Source organism: Stomoxys calcitrans, chromosome 2 (assembly GCF_963082655.1).
Source record: "Stomoxys calcitrans chromosome 2, idStoCalc2.1, whole genome shotgun sequence".
Classification (NCBI taxonomy): domain Eukaryota; kingdom Metazoa; phylum Arthropoda; class Insecta; order Diptera; family Muscidae; genus Stomoxys; species Stomoxys calcitrans.
The window spans coordinates 217,321,550-217,344,909 of NC_081553.1; the positions used below are offsets into that span (position 1 = coordinate 217,321,550).

The window sequence follows — 23,360 nt, forward strand, 5'->3', positions numbered from 1 at the left end:
ATCAAAATCCACACAATTTAAGGGTCGATAGCAGCTGTATCGAAATGGGGTCCAATCTGAACCAAACTCTGCAATAGAGTAGTCTAACACATATTTCAGCGAAATCGGAAGGAATATATTTCGATATAGCGGTCTATATACTATATCGAAATATGCTCCGATCTTCACCATTTTCGAGAAGGATGTTTAATGTTCTAATGCAATTCACCATACCAAATTTCAGCAAAATTGGATAATAAATACGCCATTTATGGGCGAGAGTCCTTAAATCTCGAGATGGGTCTATATGGAGGCTATATCAAAATATGATTCGATTTATACCATACTTGGTACGGATTTCAAGTGACCTACCACATCTCTCTGGATCAAATTTCAGCGAAATCAGGCAATAAATTGGCCCTATATGAATTCAAGACCCTATATCGAGAGATCGATCTATATGGCAGCTATATCTAAATATGGTCTGATCTGCACCATATTCAGAAAAGATCTATAGGGGTCAAATGAAAATGCACTGTACCAAGTTTTAGCGGGCAATAAATACGCCATTTATGGACGAAATATCTTCAATAGGGAGATCTCACCAAAACCAAAAATCGGGGGAAGCTACATCCAAATTTAAATTTTTATAAAATAATTTATTCAAAGTTTTCTACAACAGCAATCTTAAGTCGCTTGTGATTGAAAAATTCTTGCAAAATTAATCCAAATAACCTTCATTCAATAATTGTGGCAATAACTTTCGAACGGCTTCTATGTATACTGGCGCTGCATAATAGTGGTCTTTGCTTTCGGAGTTTTCCATCATTTCAGAAACATTCACATCTTTCAACTCCTCAGCTGATTTCATTAAGAAACCAATAATCAAAGGCAACAAAACAGCCAGCAAATAAAGGGCTAAAATCAAAAAAATACAATGAGAATAGTTTAAGTTAATTACTATTCCATACTTACAAAAATGTCTATATTTCAAATTGGATATTTGAAGTTGTGAAAACTTAGGCATTTCTCCCTCATAGCCTAGTTTCTTTAGAATCCTTAGAAATTCACTAAAATAGTACTGCATAAATGCATGGCGTTTCAATCTTAGCTCTGTGCTTAGCAAAACATATTGGGAATATATCAAATCAGCATTACAGGGGGCATAACAACTTATCTGATAGTCCACCATTATAAGATCTTCCATTTGATTCATTTCATTGAATTTAAACATTAGGTTTTTCATATGAAAATCTCCATGATTCAGAACAAAAATGTCGCCTTGGCCCATTGGCAATTTGACGGCATTAAACAAATCCTTACAGGCCTGAGGTAAATCTTTAAACATTTCCTTGACTTTTTCCGCATAAATATGAAATTCTTCATGGCTTTCCATTAGGTGGAGGAAATTACTCATACCACCTGTCATCATATCCTTCATAAATGGCACACTGATACTCATAAAACCTTCCTTGTATTTGGTTATGGCCTCACTGTCTTCACTGTGGGCCAGTACAAAGGAGGCCGCATGAAATTTGGCCAATTTACTGTAGACCAATTTCATTTCATCCTCGTTTAAACAGCGCCCTCTGACAGCAGAGTAGCCAGTTTCACATAAATCTTCCATTATTATGAGTTTTTGGGGTTTCAGGGAGTGGTAGAATAAACTGAAAGATTGATGAAAGTTAAAAGAAAAAATTAAACAAGCACCGGGCCCACCACCATGCATCATATTTGTCAAATTCTTTGCCAGGTATCTCTTGATAGACAAACAAATAATAATGGATAAGAATTGGTATGCTATAGGAACTATATCATGAACCGTTTCGAACTATACTTGGCTTGGATGTTGGAGACCAAAGTAGGAATCGTTGTGCAATATTCCAGCCAAATCGGATACGAATTGCGCCCCCTAGGCTCAAGAAGTATAATCAAGAGATTGGTTTACAGGGCAGCTTTATCAGGTTGAGGGTCATAGGAGAAGTCGTTGTACGAAATTTTAGCCAAATCGGATGGTAATCGCGCCCTTTAGAGGCTCAAGAAGTGAAATCGGGCGAATAGTTTATATGACAGCTATATGAGATTATGAATCAATATGAGACATGACACGACACGACTTTTGAAAGTCATAGCAAAACATTATGTGCCAAATTTCAGACCAATCGGATAATAATTGCGCCCTCTAGAGGCTCAATAAGTCAAGATCCGAGAACGGTTTATATGGCTGCTATAGCAGGCTATGAACCGATATTGGCCATGCTTGTTGGAAGTCGCAACAGACTCTTCATACCGAATTTCAACCAAATCGAAGGTCATAGGAGAAGTCGTTGTATAAAATTTTAGCCAAATCGGATGGTAATCGCGCCCTCTAGAGGCTCAAGAAGTCAAGACTCAAAATCGGTTTATATGACAGCTATATGAGATTATGAATCAAATTGAGCCATATATGGCACGACTTTTGGAAGTCGTAGCAAAACATTATGCGCCAAATTTCAGACCAATCGGGTAATAATTGCGCCCTCTAGAGGCTCAAGAAGTCAACATCCGAGAACGGCTTATATGGCAGCTATAGCAGGTTAAGAACCTATTTTGGCCATACTTGTTGGAAGTCGCAACAATACTCTTCATACCGAATTTCAACCAAATCGAATACTAATTGCGTCCTCTAGAGGCTCGGGAAGTCAAGACCCAAAATCGGTTAATATGGCAACCATATCAGGTTATGAAGCGATTCAGGCTATACTTAGCACAGTTGTTAAAAGTCATAAGAAAACTCCTCATACAACATTTCAACCAAATCGAATAATAATTGCGCCCTCTAGAGGCTTAAGAAGTCAAGACCCAAGATCAGTTTATATGGTAGCTATATCAGGTTGTTGACCGATTAAAACTATACTTCGCGCAGTTGCTGATGGTCAAACGTAAACACTTCATACAAAATATCAGCCAAATCGAATAATAGTTGCGCCTTCTAGAGGGTCAAGAAATCAAGATCCGAGATCGGTTTATATGGCAGCTATATCAGGTAATGTACCTTTTTGGGCCATACTTAGCACAGTTGTTAAAAGTCATAAGGAAACTCCTCATACAAAATGTCAGCCAAATCGACATAAGAAAATTCCAAAATGTCAGCCAAATCGAATTATAATTGCGCACTCTAGAGGCACAAGAAGTCAAGATCCAAGATCGGTTTATATGGCAGCTACATCAAAACATGGACCGATATGGTCTATTATAGGAATATTCGATCAAAATTTCCAGGCGCATAGCTTTTGCTTCGAAAGTACTAAATGCGGCTTCTTTGGGCCTTAAATCTTAAAGCGGGTGATCGGTCTACATGGCAGCTATATCGAAATAAAGCCCGATCTGGACCAACTTTGGATCGGAAAAAAGGGAGGCCTGGTGCAAATCGCTGTTTAAAATTTCAGCGTAATTGGGGCAAAAAATGCGCCATTATGGACTAAAGACCCTACATAACCAGATCGATCTACATGGCAACCATATCCAAATATTGTCCCATGTGGCAACCATATCCAAATGTTGTCCCATGTGGACCATATTAGTTGCGGATGACCACGGGCCTCATAAGGCCCACTGTTCCAAATTTCAGCCAAATCGGCTTATAAAGGCACTTTTTATGGCCTTAAGACCTCTTACCGAGAGATGGGTTTATATGGCAGCTAAATATATCTCAATCGGGTCCGATCGAGATCATATGAGGTGGGAACGTCGAGATGATAAATACAACTCACAGATCCAAGTTTAGCTGAAATCGGACAACAAATGCTTATGTTATGGGCTTGAGGCCCAAAGTTGACATATCGGTCTATATGGCAGCTGTATCTAAATATAATCCAATCGGGATCAAGGATGTCGAGGAACTTAATACATCTCGCCGTTTTAAAATTCAGACCTTCAAAGACCTAAATCGACAGATCGGTCTATATGGCAGCTATAGGCAAATGTACTTCGATATGGCCTAAGCCAAATTAATGCAAGGAGATTAATGCACTGTTCCAAGTTTGGACGAAATCGCTTGACAAATGCTTCTGTTGTGGACTCAAGACCCTTAATCGGCAGATCGTCTTTTATAGCAGATATATCGAAATATAGTTCGATTGGGTCCAAATTTTGCAAGGTCATCGAGGGGCTTAATACAACTCTCCACCATAGTGCAGAGGTAAGCCCATGAAGCTAAACGCCTGGGTTCGAATCCTGGCGAGAACATCACAAAAAAATTTCAGCGGTGCTTATCCCCTCCTAATGCTGGCAACATTTGTTTGGTACTGTAACATTTGATATGCCAGCCATGTAAAAATTTCTCCCCAAAAGAGACGTCTCACTGTGGCACCCCGTTCTCTTACCATTGAACTAAAACTTGAATCGGACAGCACTCATTTATATTTAGAGGTTTGCCTTTGTCTTATCATGGAATGTTCATGGGCAAATTTCCATTTGCTTTCATGGTCTTAACAAACTTTATCGACAGATCGGTCAATTCGATTTGGTTGAAGTCATTGCAAGTATTGCTTCCTATGGGGAAGGGGACTTCAACTATGGTCTCCAACATCAAACCAATCAATGGAATGGAAGGGAATCAATCCATTATCTGATATAGCTCCACTGGCTTGGTAATTCTTATCCATTATCCTTTGTTTGCGTATAAAGCGATACCAGTCCATGGTGGAGGGCATATGAGATTCGGCCCGGCCGATCTTAGCACTTTTTTCTTGTCTCTTCCTATAATCGTTCTGCCTTTACCTTGGTGCCAATTTGGTTTTTTCTCCATATGCAGCCAAAAGTTTCTCTATTTTTGGCAATGTTTCTGCATACATTTGAATTTCCGTTTCAAATATGCCAGTCTCCATCAATAGCTCACGCTTTTTATTCTCCTCCTCGGGCACAGTTTTGATAATTAAGGATCTTTTCTTCTTCTCCAACAAATTCTGGGCAAAATGATATTCAATCTGGCAGCGAAACATAATACTGCCATAATGATCTCCCTTCATGCTGGCTGGACTCAAAGCAAAATTTGTAATCTGAAATTTTGCGCCAAAGAAAACAAAAACCAATGATCAATTAACAGCACTTTTGTGTATTTTTATCACAAACCTACCTTAACTTCATCACCATTATTTTCGTATTGTGTTAAAACCATTTCTAGAAATTCACAATCAATCCAGGAAGGTGGTGTAAGCTCATCATCATTGTATATACTCATTATGCTCTAGTTGTTCTGATGTCCGTCTAGAACAGTTGCCTCCAGTAATTTCCGTCAGTTGGCTCCAACAATTGTAAATTTAAAATAAAACTTGCGCACACTTTTTCCATTGCTTTTATAGAGATTTGTTTGTATGTTTGTTTCCCTAACAGCAACTATCAATTGGTTTGTTTTTTATAAGCTGCACCCCTACTGTGGTACAGGTTATTATAACTTAGTGCATTTGTTTGTAACACCCAGATGGAAGCGAACTAGACCCATTGATAAGTACACCGATTGACCTTTGATATACCGACTCAGATGCACTGTCTGACTCGGTTTAGCTATGTAAGTCTGTCTGCTCGTGTGTCCGTCAGTCTGTCCATCTGTTCGTCTGTGTGTCAAATTGTCTGTCCGCCTGCCTGCCTGTCCATGTTAAGTTGTGTACAAAGTACAGGTCGCAATTTTCAACCAATCGTCTTCAAATTTAGTACAGGGATCTTTTTGGGCCCAGAAACTAAGCCTATTGAAATAGGAAGACAACGGTTCCGATTTGGGTATAGCTTTCATATATATTGGGTTGCCCAAAAAGTAATTGCGGATTTTTTAAAAGAAAGTAAATGCATTTTTCACAAGCTGTGAAAAAATTTGTCAACGCCGACTATATGAAAAATCCGCAATTACTTTTTGGGCAACCCAATATGTTCGTCCGATTTGAACTTATATTGCAATAATATCGTTATTTTTTAACCGATTCTTGCCAAATTTTGCTCAAAGGGTTCTCTTATGACTCTCAACATCACTGGAGAATTTCATAAAATTATGTTCGTGTTAAGATATAGCTCCCGTATATACATAGGTTAGGTTGAATGGCTTGGCCACCAAAGGTGAGTTCACTCATAGGCCAATATTGCCTATTGTGGTACCCTAGAAAGAAAGGGAAGAGAAAGAAGATGTGAGACCTCGGATTAGTGGTGGGCGAAGATCGCCCATCCCCATGCAAGCACGGATGTACCTACACCGGAGCTTATGGCATTCCCCGTCGGAACCATCCTGTTCCCTCAACAAACCTCATGATACCTACCAGAGTTCAGATGAAACGGCTCTCCAGAAAGGAGAGCCTACGTCGCTGCAAACCCGGACATGAACACAGCAAGTGCTCGATAATGTCCTCTTCATCCTCATGGAGGCAACTCCTATAGAAGTCCGTATTCCCATGCGCGCAGCCATGCGGCCTATGGCACAGTGCCCGGTTATGACCCCTGTTAAGGTGCTCATCGAAAGCCAGCAACTCCCTCTTCCTTCTCCGGTCGATGACAGGCCAGAGCGCCTTTGCAGTCCGGCAACCATATACTGAGTTACCGAGGCCGCCTTGGCCATCCCCTCTACAGTGTTCAGTAGCTCGATAAATGGCACATAGGCAAGACCAGTGGCTGGTCCGCCCGGCGTAGATGAACTCCTCCTGGCGCACTCGTCCGCCCTCTCATTTCCTAGAATCTCCTCATGTCCAGGAACCCATATTACATCGTGGACCCGGAGAAAATCCAGGGACTCTTAACAAACCACCACTCATCTTGACCTCACCATTCTCGTCCCCAAGGCCTGTTAAAGAGTCGACCTCTTGTCGAATGCCAGTAACTCTCTCGCCCTCCTCCGGTCGATGACAAGACAGAGCATCTTTGCAATCCGGCAACCATACACTGAGTCTCATCTCACCACCGACGCCATTCTGGCCATTCCCTCTACTGTGTTCAGTAGCTCGACAAATGGTAGGTAGGCAAGACCGGTGGCAGATCCGCCCGGCTTAGACGAAGCACTCCTGCGGCACTCGTCCGCCCTCTCAATTCCTGGAATCTCCTCATGTCCAGGAACCCATGTCAGCTTCATATCGTGGACTCGAATCTTATCCAGGGACTCTTAACAAACCACCACGCATCTTGACCTCACCATCCTCGTCCCCAAGGCCTGTTAAGGAGTCGACCTCTTGTCGAACGCCAGCAACTCCCTCGTTTTCCTCCGGTCGATGACAGGCCAGAGCATCTTTGCAATCCGGCAACCATACACTGAGTCTCATCTCGCCACAGACGCCACCCTGGCCTCTCCCTCTTCTGTGTTCAGTAGCTCGACAAATAGCACGTAGGCAAGACCGGTGGCTGGTCTACCCGGAGCAGATGAACTCCTCCTAGCGCACTCGTCCGCCCTCTCATTTCTTGTAACCCTCACGTCCAGGAATCCATGTCAGCTTCACATCGTGGACTCGAATCTTATCTAGGGACTCAAAACAATCCGCCCCGCATCTCAAATTCATCATCCTCAAGGCCTTGAGCGCCGCCTTGCTGTTCACATAAATCCTGAGTTTTGAGGTCGATTAATCCCTTGCCAGAATTTCTCTTGCGGCTACTGTAATGACACAGACCTCTGCCTGAAAGACCGTACACCGTACACTCGTCCGGCAGTTTCAGAAACATACTGTGATATTGAGTGCGTCAGAGTAGACTCATAGTTCAGTCCTTGGCCCCATCTGATGGCTTTACCATCAGTCCTAAAACACAGCATTCTTCCTTCATACATCCCTCCCAGGAAAACGAATCCTTAATGCTCCTATCCCAACCAGGATCGGTACCAGGTAGTCGGAGATCCTCCTCAGTCTACCCACCGCATCCCTAATCCCCAGAATGGAACTGTGACCCCAACCATCCTCCTTCAGCATGCCGAGGGCCCTAAGTCTAAGCGCGACCTTGGCGGCGCAGTTCAGGATAAAGGCCTCAATGGGCTGCATATCCTGCATCGCTTTCAGACCTGCCTGCTGTGCGGATCTCAGTGCCCCCGGGACCAGTCTCTGGACCCTCTCGAATTCCCATGTACGTGTCGTCTTATCTAGAAATCAAGACCCAAGATCGGTTTATAAGCCAGCTATATCAGGTTGTTGACCGATTAACACTATACTTGGTACAGTTGCTGATGGTCAAACGAAAACACTTCATGCAAAATTTCAGCCAAATCGTATAACAAGAGGCTCAAAAAGTCAAGATCCGAGATCGGTTTATATTCCAGCTATATCAGGTAAAGTACCTTTTTGGGTCATACCTAGGACAGTAGTTGAAAGTCATAAGAAACTCCTCATACAAAATGTCAGCCCAATCGAAGAATAATTGCGCCCTCTAGAGGCTCAAGAAGTCGAGACGCAAGATCGGTTTATATGGCAGCTACATCAAAACATGGACCGATATGGTCCATTATAGGAATATTCGATCAAAATTTTCAGGCGCATAGCTTTTGCTTCGAAAGTACTAAATGCGGCTTCTTTGGGCCTTAAATCTTGGGGTTACCACCCACTTCCTACCGAACTTTTTACGGGTATAAAAAGCGCGCAGTGCCTTATGGCTTCTTTCCTCGGTATTCCTCTTCAAGGACAGTTTCAAATCCAGGTTTCGCCTCCTTCGACAGTCGCAGGGTGACCCGTCCATCTTATATATATGCGTGAAAAGCACCAGTTTCGTCTTCCCTGAGTTGGTCCTCAACCCATTTCTGGTACCCTACGCGACAACCTCCTCAGTGACCCTTCCATGATGTCGCTGATCGTCCACAGAAGCTTGCCTCGGATCAGCAGCATGACGACGTCCGCTTAAGCGATTATCATAGTACCATCCCCACCGAGATCCAAGAGTATTTCATTGATCACGAGGTTCCATAAAATCGGCGAGAACACCCCCCACTTGTACGGTCTTTCAGGCAGAGGTCTGTGTCATTACAGTAGCCGCAAGAGAAATTCTGGCAAGGGATTAATCGACCTCAAAACTCAGGATTTTTGTGAACAGCAAGGCGGCGCTCAAGGGCTTGAGGATGATGAGTTTGAGATGCGGGGCGGATTGTTTTGAGTCCCTAGATAAGATTCGAGTCCACGATGTGACGCTGACATGGGTTCCTGGACATGAGGGGATTCCAGGAAATGAGAGGGCGGACGAGTGGCCCAGGAGTGCTTCGTCTAAGCCGGGCGGATCTGCCACCTGTCTTGCCTACCTGCCATAGGTCGAGCTACTGTACACAGTAGAGGGGATGGCCAGGGCGGCGTCGGTGGCGAGATGAGAACACGAGAACACCCCCCACTTGGGGGGTGTTCTCGCTTCCACCTCGTGAAGGGCCGTCTCCACCGACCTGCCTTTGAGGTATGTGTGTTTTGCCCCACTGAAGTTTTCCGGCGTCAGTCCTCCTCTCACCTTCAGGTCAATTAGTCTTTCCAGTGTTTTCAGCAAAATCGATGACAGGCTAATAGGCCTATAATCCTTCGTCTTCGATCCTTGGGGATAAAGACCACCTTGATCTCCCTTCATGCGTTTGTGCCACTGTATATGTCACCTGATTTTCAATTCTAGAGCCTTTGCAAGCATTTCGCATTTATCAACCGACCTTCTCTTTTCAACTGCCATAACACCGAAATCGGTTCAGATTTGGATAAAGCTTGCATATATACGTTCGTCCGATTTGGACTAATATTACAATAATGTGGTCATTTGTAAACCGATTCTCTCGATATTTGGTATAAAAAATTTCCTTTTTACTCTTAGCAACACTGTTGAGTTTTATAAAAATCGATTCAGATTTAGATATAGCTCGATGACAGGCTAATAGGCCTATAATCCTTCGTCTTCGATCCTTGGGGATAAAGACCACGTTGATCTCCCTTCATGCGTTTGTGCCACTGTATATGTCACCTGATTTTCAATTCTAGAGCCTTTGCAAGCATTTCGCATTTATCAACCGACCTTCTCAAAATTTATCGGAACTCTTGCCTTTTCAACTCCCAAACACCTACGGGTTGTGGCCGTAATCGTTTCAGATTTGGATATAGCTTCCATATATATGTTCCTCCGATTTGGACTAATATTACAATAATGTGGTCATTTGTAAACCGATTCTCTCGATATTTGGTATAAAAGATTTCCTTATTACTATTGGCAACACTGTTGAGTTTTATAAAAATCGATTCAGATTTAGATATAGCTTCCTAGATATGCAATACCCGTTTTTCACATCTTCAGCCTTTGCAAGAGCAAAAATCAATCGATCTTCGCAAAATTTGACACAACGTTTTCTTCTACGACCACCACAATATGTAAGGATTTTCGTCGGAATTGGTTTGGATTTATATATAGCTCCCTTCATAAACGTAGAAGGGCCTCAGGGCGGTGGGCTAAGCACCCTCCGAAAAAGTTTAAGCCTCCCCAGAATTTAGAAAATTACATTGAAATTGACAACATTTACACATTTTTATGCTTCCCGAAGGGTTTGTAAATCGGCTCAGGTTTATATATAGCTGCCATATAAAGGGTGATTTTTTTGAGGTTAGGATTTTCATGCATTAGTATTTGACAGATCACGTGGGATTTCAGACATGGTGTCAAAGAGAAAGATGCTCAGTATGCTTTGACATTTCATCATGAATAGACTTACTAACGAGCAACGCTTGCAAATCATTGAATTTTATTACCAAAATCAGTGTTCGGTTCGAAATGTGTTCATTCACCGTAACGTTGCGTCCAACAGCATCTTTGAAAAAATACGGTCCAATGATTCCACCAGCGTACAAACCACACCAAACAGTGCATTTTTCGGGATGCATGGGCAGTTCTTGAACGGCTTCTGGTTGCTCTTCACTCCAAATGCGGCAATTTTGCTTATTTACGTAGCCATTCAACCAGAAATGAGCCTCATCGCTGAACAAAATTTGTCAAAATTTGAGCACATTTCGAACCGAACACTGATTTTGGTAATAAAATTCAATGATTTGCAAGCGTTGCTCGTTAGTAAGTCTATTCATGATGAAATGTCAAAGCATACTGAGCATCTTTCTCTTTGACACCATGTCTGAAATCCCACGTGATCTGTCAAATACTAATGCATGAAAATCCTAACCTCAAAAAAATCACCCTTTATATGTAACTTCCCTTTCTTTTTTTAGGGCTTTGCAAACGCATTTATCAACCGATCTTTCCAAAGTTTCGTACAGCGATTTATTTTATGACTCCCACAAAAGGTACGGATTTTGTTCGAAACTCTACATTTCAAATTTAAAAAAAAAATTTTTGTTCCAAGAACTTAGCCTATATACCCCATGTGGTTGGTGTAGGGTATCAACAAGTCGACTTTTGCCAACCTTACTTTTTTTTTTAACAACAATTGTAATAATTTATTCTAAGTAGGTACTACGTGCTCTATAGTAACATATATTCCTCTAACATGATAAAGAGCATAGGCATTGATAAGCATACACTTGAAAAATTTATCAGCTATCTCAATAACATTGGGTATCGAATGGGGAAATTTCGAGTCAGGTTGTAAAGCAAGCACCCAAAAAGTTTTGGCGTTCTCAGGCCAAACCTATTTTAAGACCCTTTACCGTAGATTAAGATCGAAGACTATGGAATACTATTTTTTTTTTTTTTTTTGTAAAAATAAAATTAAATAAATGATCAATGATCCACTGTGCGAGACCGCCATACACACAATCACATTAAACCTTTTCAGAATACAATAATCAACCAGTCATTTTATAAAATTTTTAATATATGATAACTATTGCGTTTTTAGCTCCCGTAGCTCTGTGCGAGCATATGTTTCAAGAGACTCTTTAGGTTGCGCTCGCATGCTGATTGTTTCTATTTAACCCTCCACCATAGGATGGGGTTATTCTTATTTCGTCATGCCGTTTGTAATACCTTGAAATATGGATGTGAGACCCAACATAGTATATATTGGGTTGCCCAAAAAGTAATTGCGGATTTTTTAAAAGAAAGTAAATGCATTTTTAATAAAACTTAGAATGAACTTTAATCAAATATACTTTGTTTACACTTTTTTTCTAAAACAAGCTAAAAGTAACAGCTGATAACTGACAGAAGAAAGAATGCAATCACAGAGTCACAAGCTGTGAAAAAATTTGTCAACACCGACTATATGAAAAATCCGCAATTACTTTTTGGGCAACCCAATATATGTTCTCAATCGTCTTGGCATTCTCAGTCGACTTAGCCATGTCCATCCGTCAGTCCGTCTATCTTTCTATCGAAGGAATAAAGCTAGGCGCTGAAAATTTTGCACATTTACTTCCTATTACCATAGGTGGGTTGGGATTGTAAATGGGCCATGGGCAGTTTTGATATACCTGTCACAGGAACGTAGCCTGGATTTTATTTGGTGGTGGGGCCACATTTTTTCAAAATTCTTCTATTACTGTGATATTGGTAAATATACCTCAAATTGGAGGCCATCGTAACGCAGAGGTTTGCATGTCCGCCTATAACGCTGAACGCCTGGGTTCGAATTCTGGGGAGATCATCAGAAAAAATTTTCAGCGGTGGTTTTCCCCTCCTAATGCTGGCAACATTTGTGAGGTAATATGCCATGTAAAACTTCTTTCAAAAGAGGTGTCGCACTGCGGCACGCCGTTTGGACTCGGCTATAAAAAGGAGGCCCCTTATCATTGAGCTTAAACTTGAATCGGACTGCACTCATTGATAGGTAAAAAATTTGCCCCTGCTTCTTAGTGGAATGTTCATTGGCAAAATTTGCATTTTACCTCAAATTTTTTATTGAAAATTGTGGACGTTACTGTGTACGGGAGCTGACCCAACGACTGTGACATTTGATCATAAATTCGGAGCTAAGTATTGTACTGCTTGCCAAAACACTATTTATGGAACAAACCTAATCTATCAAATCCTTGAAAATATACATCCCATAAAAGGCGCAGTAATCGGCTTGTTGTACTCTCTAAAAACTAAAAAAGTAACCTCGAAAAAGAAAATTTAAGTTAGGAATTTCGCGCTACTTACAAAATCCTTAATTGTTTTCCATGCCACCCCCTTAATTGGTTCATGTCGGTATAGTGTCTCCACCTAAGTGCCGGTATCTGTTACACGCAAAAGCCGGACAATGCCAAAAGAAATGCTCCAACGTCTCATCATCTTCCCCTCATGCCCTACACATGTTATGACTTACCGCATAGATTTTACATAAGTGAGGTCGTAGTCCTATGTGTCCCCCGTCTTATTTCCTTTCAGTAATAGCCTCGTCTTCTCACGATCTGGATCCCCCCATAAGATTTTCGCCGTCCTACTGACCGTTTCCCTGTACCACAGTGTTGCATGCGCATTCGTCGCCCACACCCTTAGCTCGGACTGCGTCGACCCGAAAGGCTTCGGGTTAACCAAGTTATTGACGGCAGTTCTCTGGCCTTCACCACCAAATCATCTGCCCTTTCATTCCCAGTTACTGCGTTATGACCCGGCACCCCTGCGATACAGATTTTGCCATCCTCTTGCAATGCAAGACTGTTCGTGACCATGCCGTCCTGGTTGTTGTTGCCCTGTTGGCCAGTTTACTTTCCGAGAATTGTTCACACTCGACGCCCTCGCGTTAACATCACACCACCTCACGCATTCCGTGATGGCCGGCATCTCCGCCTACAGGACCGTATATTGGTCAGTCAGTCTAAAACAGATCTCAGTCCCTGAGTTCTCAGGCCCACTCTGACCCCCAGGCCCACTCTGTCCTCTAGCTTTGATCCATCCGTGTAACATGATCTTCCGGAAGGCAATACTAGCGTTCCGTCAATCCAAGACTATGCCACTGGCAGCAGTTCCTCGCACTCGACCTCAGGGTTCATCTCAGGTATTCCGATCGGAAACTGCTTCCCTTTCTTTCAGGTTTCCTATTGTCGCCTCGATTAAACCGCGATGGTATGAGCTGCTCCCATACTCAATCCATTCTCCCATGGCCTTGGGTCTCATAGCCGCAATGGTTGCCTCACACTTAATCTGTATGTCAATGGCTCGGATATCTAGAATAGTCTCCAGTGCCCTAGTGGGTGTGGTCCTCATCGCTCAGCCTATGCCAAAACAACGTTGTTCTCTGAACCCGTTGTATGGTGCTTACGTTGCACTTTTTCTCCATAGCAGTCCACCAAACTACTGAGGCGTAAGTAAGATTTGGTCTAATCGCACTTCTGTAGAGCCAGTGGATTATTCTCGGATTCAGGCCCCATTTCAAGTCTACGGCCCTTCTATTGGGTTGCCCAAAAAGTAATTGCGGATTTTTCATATAGTCGGCGTTGACAAATCAAATTTTTTCACAGCTTGTGACTCTGTAATTGCATTCTTTCTTCTGTCAGTTATCAGCTGTTACTTTTAGCTTGCTTTAGAAAAAAAGTGCGCGAAATTTTGTTTACATTTGTTTGTTTGGCGTCAATTTTAATATGGGTACCACATGTATTGAAAGAAATTCATTTAACAAACCGAATCAACGCTTGTGATATGCACCTTAAACGCAATGAATTCGATCCGTTTTTAAAACGAATCATAACTGGATATGAAAAATGGATTGTTTACAACAACGTTAGTCGAAAACGATCATGGTCCAAGCATGGTGAACCAGCTCTAACCTCTTCAAAGGCTGATATCCACCAAAAGAAGGTTATGCTGTCTGTTTGGTGGGATTGGAAGGGTGTGGTATATTTTGAGCTGCTTCCAAGGAACCAAACGATTAATTCGGATGTTTACTGTCAACAATTGGACAAATTGAATACAGCCACCAAGGAGAAGCGACCAGAATTGGTCAATCGTAAAGGTGTCATATTCCACCAGGACAACGCTAGACCGCACACATCTTTGGTCGCTCGCCAAAAACTGAGTGAGCTTGGCTGGGAACTTTTGATGCATCCACCATATAGCCGTAACTTTGCACCATCAGACTACCATTTATTTCGATCTTTGCAGAACTCCTTAAATGGTAAAACTTTCGGCAATGATGAGGCTATAAAATCGCACTTGGTTCAGTTTTTTGCAGATAAAGGCCAGAAGTTCTATGAGCGTGGAATACTAAATTTGCCAGGAAGATGGCAAAAGGTTATCGAACAAAATGGCAATTATATATTTGATTAAAGTTCATTCTAAGTTTTATTAATAATGCATTTACTTTCTTTTAAAAAATCCGCAATTACTTTTTGGGCAACCTAGAAAGAACCAGTACTAAGTTTCAGCTCAATATCTTCGTTTTTGAAGAGTATAGCGTGATTTGTTCAAAATCAAAAGCGTTCGTTCTTGGGCCAAAAATTTAATGACAATCGGGCAATAAATGCAACATGTAACTTGATCACAAGAATACATGGACAGACAGGCGGACCTAGCTAAATAGATCGGTATACTTACCAATGGGTCTAGCTCTTCTCCTTCTAAGAGTTGCAAACAAATGCACAAAGTTATAATACCCTGTACCACAGCGGTGGTGTAGGGTATAAAAATACATTTTCGAAAATCCCATTTTATGGTGTAGCGTGTCGCACCGGGTCAACTTGTTGAGCATAATTCACACGGTCGGTCACTTTATTCAAAAAGTCACAGATTTCGTCAATGCATCTAATTATTTTTTTTCCTTGTTCTTCCTTCTTCTCTCTCCATTCTTCATTCCAGATCGATTAACGATATATCGATCTCATATTCCATGTCAACTTCACATTGTACCTCAAAACACAGAACTTTTTATATGCAATCCATGATATACTTTCTATAAAAGTTGAATAAAACTTTTATGTATTTTCTTATAAATTTACTTTTATTTAATCTACATTTTCTTTAATCCAAAAATCCCTCATACAATAGTTTAGGCATCACCCTTCGCACCTCATCAACAAAATCTGGGGCATAATAAAAGGGAGTGTTAAGTTCTCGATTTTCTGTCAGCTCTACAGTGTCCACGTCATTCAGTTCCTCAGCTGATTTACGGAAATAGCCAATAATCAGAGGCAGCACAACACCCAATAGATAGACAGCTAAATGAAAAAAAAAGAACAATGAAATAGAAGACTTTAAAGTACATCATTCAATCAACACAAAATTGATATCCTTACAACATAAGAATATTTTGTCAAAGAAAAAATGCCACTTACAAAATTGTCTGTATTGCAAAGCCGATATTTGCAATTCCGAGTACTTGGGCAGTCTTCCTTGATAGTTGATTTTCTTTAAGATTCTAATAAACTCTGTAAAATAATATTGCCTTATTTGATTGCGTTTACTTCTCATCTCGGGACCTAGCAATAGATACTCCGAGTACATTAAATCCACATTGGCAGGGGCATAGGTACTGAGTTGATAATCCACCATGATGACATCTTCCATTTGTTGTTGATGATTGAATTTGAACATCAAATTTTTCAAATGAAAATCTCCATGATTCAAAACGTAAATATCACCTTTGCCTTGCTTCAAAGTAAAGGCCCGATAAAGATCTACCATAGTTGGTCGTATACTATCCTTCATGTCCTTCACCTTTTGGTAGTAAATGCTAAATTCTTCATGGCTTGATAACATATTAAGAAAATGTTCTATGCCATGTGTCCATATTTCCTCCATGACGGTCAAACTAAAAAGTTTATAACCATCTTGTAATTCCGTAACACACTCATGATCCTCACTGTGGCCCAGCATATGGGAGACGGCATGTAGTTTGGCCAATTTGCCATAAAGCATTTTAATTTCTTCCTCATTAAGATAACGACCCCGCACGGTATCATAGCCCAAGGTGCACAAATCTTCCACTATGATAACTTTGTGGGGCTTTAGCGATTGATAGATGAAGCTGGAAATTTGCAATACAATTCAAATATTTATGCTTTGAAACATAGCTGAGGACTCACCCTGCTGACAATCTAGTTGGCTCCCCACACTCCGCCAGAATTTTTTCGATTTTCGGCAATACTTCGGAAAACATTTTGATTTCAGTTTCAAATAGTCTACTCTCCAATAGCATTTCCCGCTTTTTACTGCCCTCCTCCACAGGCAGGGTTTTGATGATGAGCGATTTATTCAGTATCGTACCATTATCACCGAATCTATATTCCACCTTACAGCGAAACATAATGCTGGCATAATGATCTCCCTTCATGCTGGCGGGACTCATTTCATAATTTAGAACCTGCAAAAAATAATCAAAAATTAGTTAAAAATTGTATAGTTTATTGGAAAAAACCCTACCTCTACATGTTCATTATTTTCATAGGTGCTTAAAACCTCTTCCAAAAACCGTTGATCAATCCATGCTGGGGCCTCTAACTCATCATCGTTGTATGTGCTCATATTCAATGCTGTTATTGTTTTGACTTCAGCGTTTGAGAGTAGAAAAGACAATGCTATCGCCACAACTTTTATAGTTGAACTGCCGAAATTTGTTACTTGCTGAAATAAAATATTATCTATCCATCTTCAGACAACAATGACAAGCATAAAGATAACGAATTATAATCGTAACAGCGAATTTTCATAAGCCATAAATCGCTTATAAGGCATTATCACATAATGAACGGAGATCGAGATCATGACTTTTCTAAATTAAACTTTAGGAACTGGTTAAAGAGGGGCATCCTCAGAAACAATATAAATTAACCAAAATGAAGTTGAAATTATCTGAAATGAAAAATCGAATCGTTTTAAAATTTAGTTAGACTTTAAAGACCTTTTATCTTCTATATATATAAAAGAGTTGCGTGACTTACTAACTGATGATCGCCCAGCCCATACGGCTAAAGCTAGAATCATGAAATTTTGCACAAATGTTGGGTCATAGGTACGGGATAAAGCTGGATTTGATGATATTCGTACGTTTAGGTACTAATAAGTACCAAAAGTACGAATTGGTACATATTTGCCCAGTGTGAACGGGAGGAGCTAAAATTATGTACTTGGGCTAAAATAAAAGAGCGCCTCAAGGTCTAAAGAGCGCCTAAGGTATGGTAAAAAAAATTTAGAAAATTGTACCGAAAGTGGGAGAAAAAGTACGTTTAGTACCGCAATTGGTACTATTTGGTACTTACTTTGTAAATTGAACTAAAGCTCTGAATTTTGGAACTTAGGTACACTACAGCAACCGTAAGTGGGTGACTATAAGAGTTTTTGGAACATTTAGTACATTGCAAATGCAAAATTTGCCCATGAACATTCCATGAAGGAACTGGGACAAACTTCTCACAAATCAATGAGTGCTGTCCGATTAAATTTTAAGCTCAATAATAAGAGACCCCCTTTTTATAGCCGAGTCCGAACGCGCGCGGCAAAGCGACACCTCTTTGGGGAGAAGTTTTTACATGGGAAAGTACCCCACAAATGTCGCCAGCATTGTGAGGGGATAACCATCGCTAAAAAATGTTCTGTTGTTCCTGCCAGGATTCGAATCCAGGCGTTCAGTGTCATAGGCGGACATGCTAACCTCTGCACTACAGTGGCCTCCTTTGGTACATTAAAGTACTAAAATAAGTACGAAAAAGGTACGAAATGAGTGATCTTTGTATAGGGCGAATGGATAGATGTAGAAGAATTAAAAGACATCTGTCATTAAGTTCGGCCGGGGTCAACTTTGGATACCCACCACATCGGATATATATATGTAAACCACCTTTCCTCATAATCCAGTGAAAAATGCATTATTTATGCACCCATAGCAGATTTATCGAAATATGGGCCGACTTAGACCAAATTCGGCACGAACATTGGTCTAATAAGCATTGGTATTTTTGGCAGCTATGTCCAAATATAGAACGATCCGACCAACCTGACCTAACATAACTCACTGTGTCAATTTTCAGCAAAATCGGATAATAAATGCGCCTTTTATGGGGCCAAGACCTAAATCGAGAGATCAGTCTATATGGTAGTTATATCCAAATCAGGGCCGATCTGAGCCATATTAAAAAAGGATCTCGAAGGGCTTACCACAACTCACTGTCCAAATTTTGGCGAAATTGGGCCCAAGGCCTTAAATCGAGAGATCGGTCTATATGGCAGCTATATTCAAATCTGGACCGATATGGGCCAAATTGAAAAAGAATGTCGAAGACCCTAACACAACTATGCCAAATTTCGGCGAAATCGGAAAACAAATGCGCCTTTTATGGGCCAAAAACCTTAACTCAAAATATCGATCTATATGACAGCTATATCCAACTCTAGACCGATTTAGGCCAAGTTGCAGACAACACAACTCACTTTCCAAAATTTTGGCAAAATCGGACAATAAATGCGCCTTTTACGGGCCCAAGACTTTAAATCGAGAGATCGGTCTATATGGCAGCTATATCAAAATCTGAACCGACCTGGGCCAAATTGAAGAAGGATGTAGAAGGACCTAACACAACTCACTTTCCAAAATTTTGGCAATATCAGACAATAAATGCGCCTTTTATGGGCCCAAGTCCTTAAATCGAGAGATCGGTTTATATGGCAGCTGTATCCAAATCTGAACCGATCTGGGCCAAATTGAAGAAGAATTTCGGCTGGCTTAACACAACTCACTGTCCGAAATTGCAGCAAAATTGAATAATAAATGTGGCTTTTAAGAGCTCAAGACCTTAAATCGGCGGATCGGTCTATATGGGGGCTATATCAATACATAGTCTGATATAGTTCATCTTCGAACTTGACCTGCTTATGGACAACAATCTGTGTTTCTTATATAAATAGTTTTTAATGAGTTTCAGCTCAATATCTCTACTTTTAAAGACTGTAGCGTGATTTCAACAGAGAGTGACGGACGGACATGGCTAGATCGTCTTAGATTTTTACGACGACCAAGAATATATAAAGTATATAAAGGGTGATTTTTTTGAGGTTAGGATTTTCATGCATTAGTATTTGACAGATCACGTGGGATTTCAGACATGGTGTCAAAGAGAAAGATGCTCAGTATGCTTTGACATTTCATCATGAATAGACTTACTAACGAGCAACGCTTGCAAATCATTGAATTTTATTACCAAAATCAGTGTTCGGTTCGAAATGTGTTCATTCACCGTAACGTTGCGTCCAACAGCATCTTTGAAAAAATACGGTCCAATGATTCCACCAGCGTTCAAACCACACCAAACAGTGCATTTTTCGGGATGCATGGGCAGTTCTTGAACGGCTTCTGGTTGCTTTTCACTCCAAATGCGGCAATTTTGCTTATTTACGTAGCCATTCAACCAGAAATGAGCCTCATCGCTGAACGGTGAGTGAACACATTTCGAACCGAACACTGATTTTGGTAATAAAATTCAATGATTTGCACGCGTTGCTCGTTAGTAAGTCTATTCATGATGAAATGTCAAAGCATACTGAGCATCTTTCTCTTTGACACCATGTCTGAAATCCCACGTGATCTGTCAAATACTAATGCATGAAAATCCTTACCTCAAAAAAATCACCCTTTATATAGGGTCGGAAATAGATATTTCGATGTGCTGCAAACAGAATGACAAAATGAATATACCTCCATGAAAATATATACAAATAACTGTTTGGTGCGGTTTGCATGCCGGTGGCGTCATTGGGCCATACTTCTTCCGCGACAATGGCAATCGTCATGTTATCGTAAATGGATAACGCTACAGCACCATGCTCACTTATTATTTTTGGCCTACATTAAAAGATGTTGACCTGGATGACATTTAGTTTCAACAGTACGGCGCCACAAGCCACGCAGCAAATGTTACAATCGATTTGTTGAAGAGGAAGTTTGATGAGCGTGTTATCTCAAGAAATGGCCCAATTTAACGCTTCTGAACTATTTTCTTTGAGGCTATGTCAAGTCATTGGTCTATGCCAACAATCCTATGACGTTGAAAAAGCACAGAGCCAACCATTGAACGGCTGATACGTGTTGGCGAGTCATCGAAAATTGGGTTCACTTGGTCTACGCGACCACTTTTACTGATGCTGAGACGGTTTAGGGGAAAGTTTTCCAGCATTCTTAGAGATATACTTCAGAAATCTCAAAGTGCAACAGCGAAGTGGGCTACCGAAAGTGGTCTAGCCATAAATCCGTGTAAGACAAAAGTAGTTCTTTTCAGCAGGAAATACAAATTACCTACTGTGGCACCTGTCTCCTTGAGAGGAACCCAAAATACCTTGGATGTTTTGAATAACAAATCAAACATTTTGAAGTGCCAACAAAGACAACTAGTCCTGCCCTATATATTTGCAAGATTGGCATTTGCCTAAGTTGGAGGTTAAAACCTCGTGTTATGCTTTGGGTATATACTTTAGTTGTCAGACCTAAAATGCTCTATGGAGTTGTGGTCTGGTGGACGGTGCTTCAAAAGTTCACCTACTGTTCAATACTCAGCTTGTTTGTGCTCTCAGCCGCTCTGAAGAATACGCCATCTGATATACTGAATTTAATGCTACACCTATTGCCTCTGGACGTTGTGGCTACACAAATTGCTGTGACCACTTCTGTGAGGCTATTGGACCTTTCTCTTTGGTCATGTTGGATTACATATTGCCCCAGCCTCCTTTTAATAAAAAGAACTGTACCACTATTCCTAATAGAAGCAGTTGGAACTACGATATCCTGGTAATAGACTTCTATAGGCTTGGTTCCAAACTAGACGACCAGGTGGCCTTTGAGGTGCACTTTGAAAAACTGGGACTGGTCATATCAAGAAGTTTACCAGACCACTGTAATGTGTTTCAAACGGAAATCCTTGCCACTAAAGAAGTATTGGAATGACTAAGATATTGGGTTGCCCAAAAAGTAATTGTGGATTTTTCATATAGTCGGCGTTGACAATTTTTTCACAGCTTGTGACTCTGTAATTTCATTCTTTCTTCTGTCAGTTATCAGCTGTTACTTTTGGCTTGCTTTAGAAAAAAAGTGTAAAAAAGTATATTTGATTAAAGTTCATTCCAAGTTTTATTAAAAATGCATTTACTTTCTTTTAAAAAATCCGCAATTACTTTTTGAGCAACCCAATATAATGTCGTAACGATTGGCATAAATATCTCACTGGACAGCCAGGCAGCTATCGAATCTCTGATAGCTGCCTGGCTGTGAAATTCAAAATCCGCCCTCGCAGAACAGTTCAAACCCTGTTCTGGGTGCCGGGCCACAGATATATACCAGGGGATTGTAGAGCAAACAAGTTTGCGAGACTAGGAGCTACCTTACACTTTCCAGGGGAACAGGAATCTGTGGGTATGCTCCTAGCGACATGTAAGCTAAGTCTTTAGGATCAGGCCCTATAAACAACGAGTAATAGATGCTCACAAAGGGGGGAGGGGGCTGAAAACACTCCATAATTATGTTGTAGTTATATTTTCAGATTTTTATATCCTCCACCATAGGAGGGAGGTATACCAAATTCGTCATTCTGTTTGTAACACCTCGAAATATGCGTCTAAGACCCCAGTATATATATTCTTGATCGTCGTGACATTTTAAGTCAAACTCGCCATGTCCGTCCGTCTGTCTGTCGAAAGCACGCCAACTTTTGAAGGAGTAGAGCTAGCCGCACAAATACTTCTTATTAGTGTAGGTCAGTTGGAATTGTAAATGAGCCAAATCGGTCCATGTTTTGATATAGCTGCCATATAAACCGATCTTGGGTCTTGACTTCTTGAGCCTCTAGAGGGCGCAATTCTCGTTCGATTTGACTGCAATTTCGCACATAGTGTTTTGATGTCATTTCCAACAACTGTGCTAAGTATGGTCCTAATCGGTCCATAACCTGATATAGCTGCCATATAAACCGATTTTGGGTCTTGACTTCTTGAGCCTCTAGAGGGCGGAATTCTCTTCCGATTTGACTGAAATTTTGTACATAGTGTTTTGATATCACTTCCAACAGCTGTGCTAAGTATGGTCCTAATCGGTCTATAACCTGATATAGCTGCCATATAAACCGATCTTGGGTCTTGACCTCTTGAGCCTCTAAAGGGCGGAATTCTCTTCCGATTTGACTAAAATTTTTTACATAGTGTTTTGTTATCTCTTCCAGCAACTGTGCTAAGTATGGTCCTAATCGGTCCATAACCTGATATAGCTGCCATATAAACCGATCTTGGGTCTTGACTTCTTGAGCCTCTAGAGGGCGGAATTCTCTTCCGATTTGACTGAAATTTTGTACATAGTGTTTTGATATCACTTCCAACAGCTGTGCTAAGTATTGTCCTAATCGGTCCATAACCTGATATAGCTGTCATATAAACCGATCTTGGGTCTTGACTTCTTGAGCCTCTAGAGAGCGCAATTCTCATCCGATTTGGCAAAAATTTTGTACAACGCCTCCTCCCATCAACATACGTGTGCAATATGGTCCGAATCGATCTATAGCTTGATACAGCTCCCATATAAACCGATCTCCCGATTTCGCTTC

General features: G+C 41.0%; 2 protein-coding genes across 2 annotated transcripts; both read right to left on the minus strand.

Annotated features, from left to right (window-relative positions):
* Positions 1-617: 617 nt before the first annotated feature.
* LOC106088261 (uncharacterized) lies at positions 618-5,284 on the minus strand. The gene is made up of 4 exons (XM_013253684.2): positions 5,096-5,284; positions 4,741-5,018; positions 955-1,646; positions 618-897 (listed from the first exon to the last, which is right to left on the minus strand). Exons 1-4 carry the CDS (start codon positions 5,198-5,200, stop codon positions 701-703), a joined length of 1,272 nt encoding a protein of 423 aa, XP_013109138.2. The 5' UTR covers positions 5,201-5,284; the 3' UTR covers positions 618-700.
* Positions 5,285-15,807: 10,523 nt separating this feature from the next.
* LOC106088265 (uncharacterized) lies at positions 15,808-17,344 on the minus strand. The gene is made up of 4 exons (XM_013253690.2): positions 17,209-17,344; positions 16,872-17,149; positions 16,122-16,813; positions 15,808-16,004 (listed from the first exon to the last, which is right to left on the minus strand). The coding sequence occupies exons 1-4, from the start codon at positions 17,308-17,310 to the stop codon at positions 15,808-15,810; spliced, it is 1,269 nt and encodes a 422-aa protein (XP_013109144.2). The 5' UTR covers positions 17,311-17,344.
* Between the last annotated feature and the right edge of the window lie 6,016 nt (positions 17,345-23,360).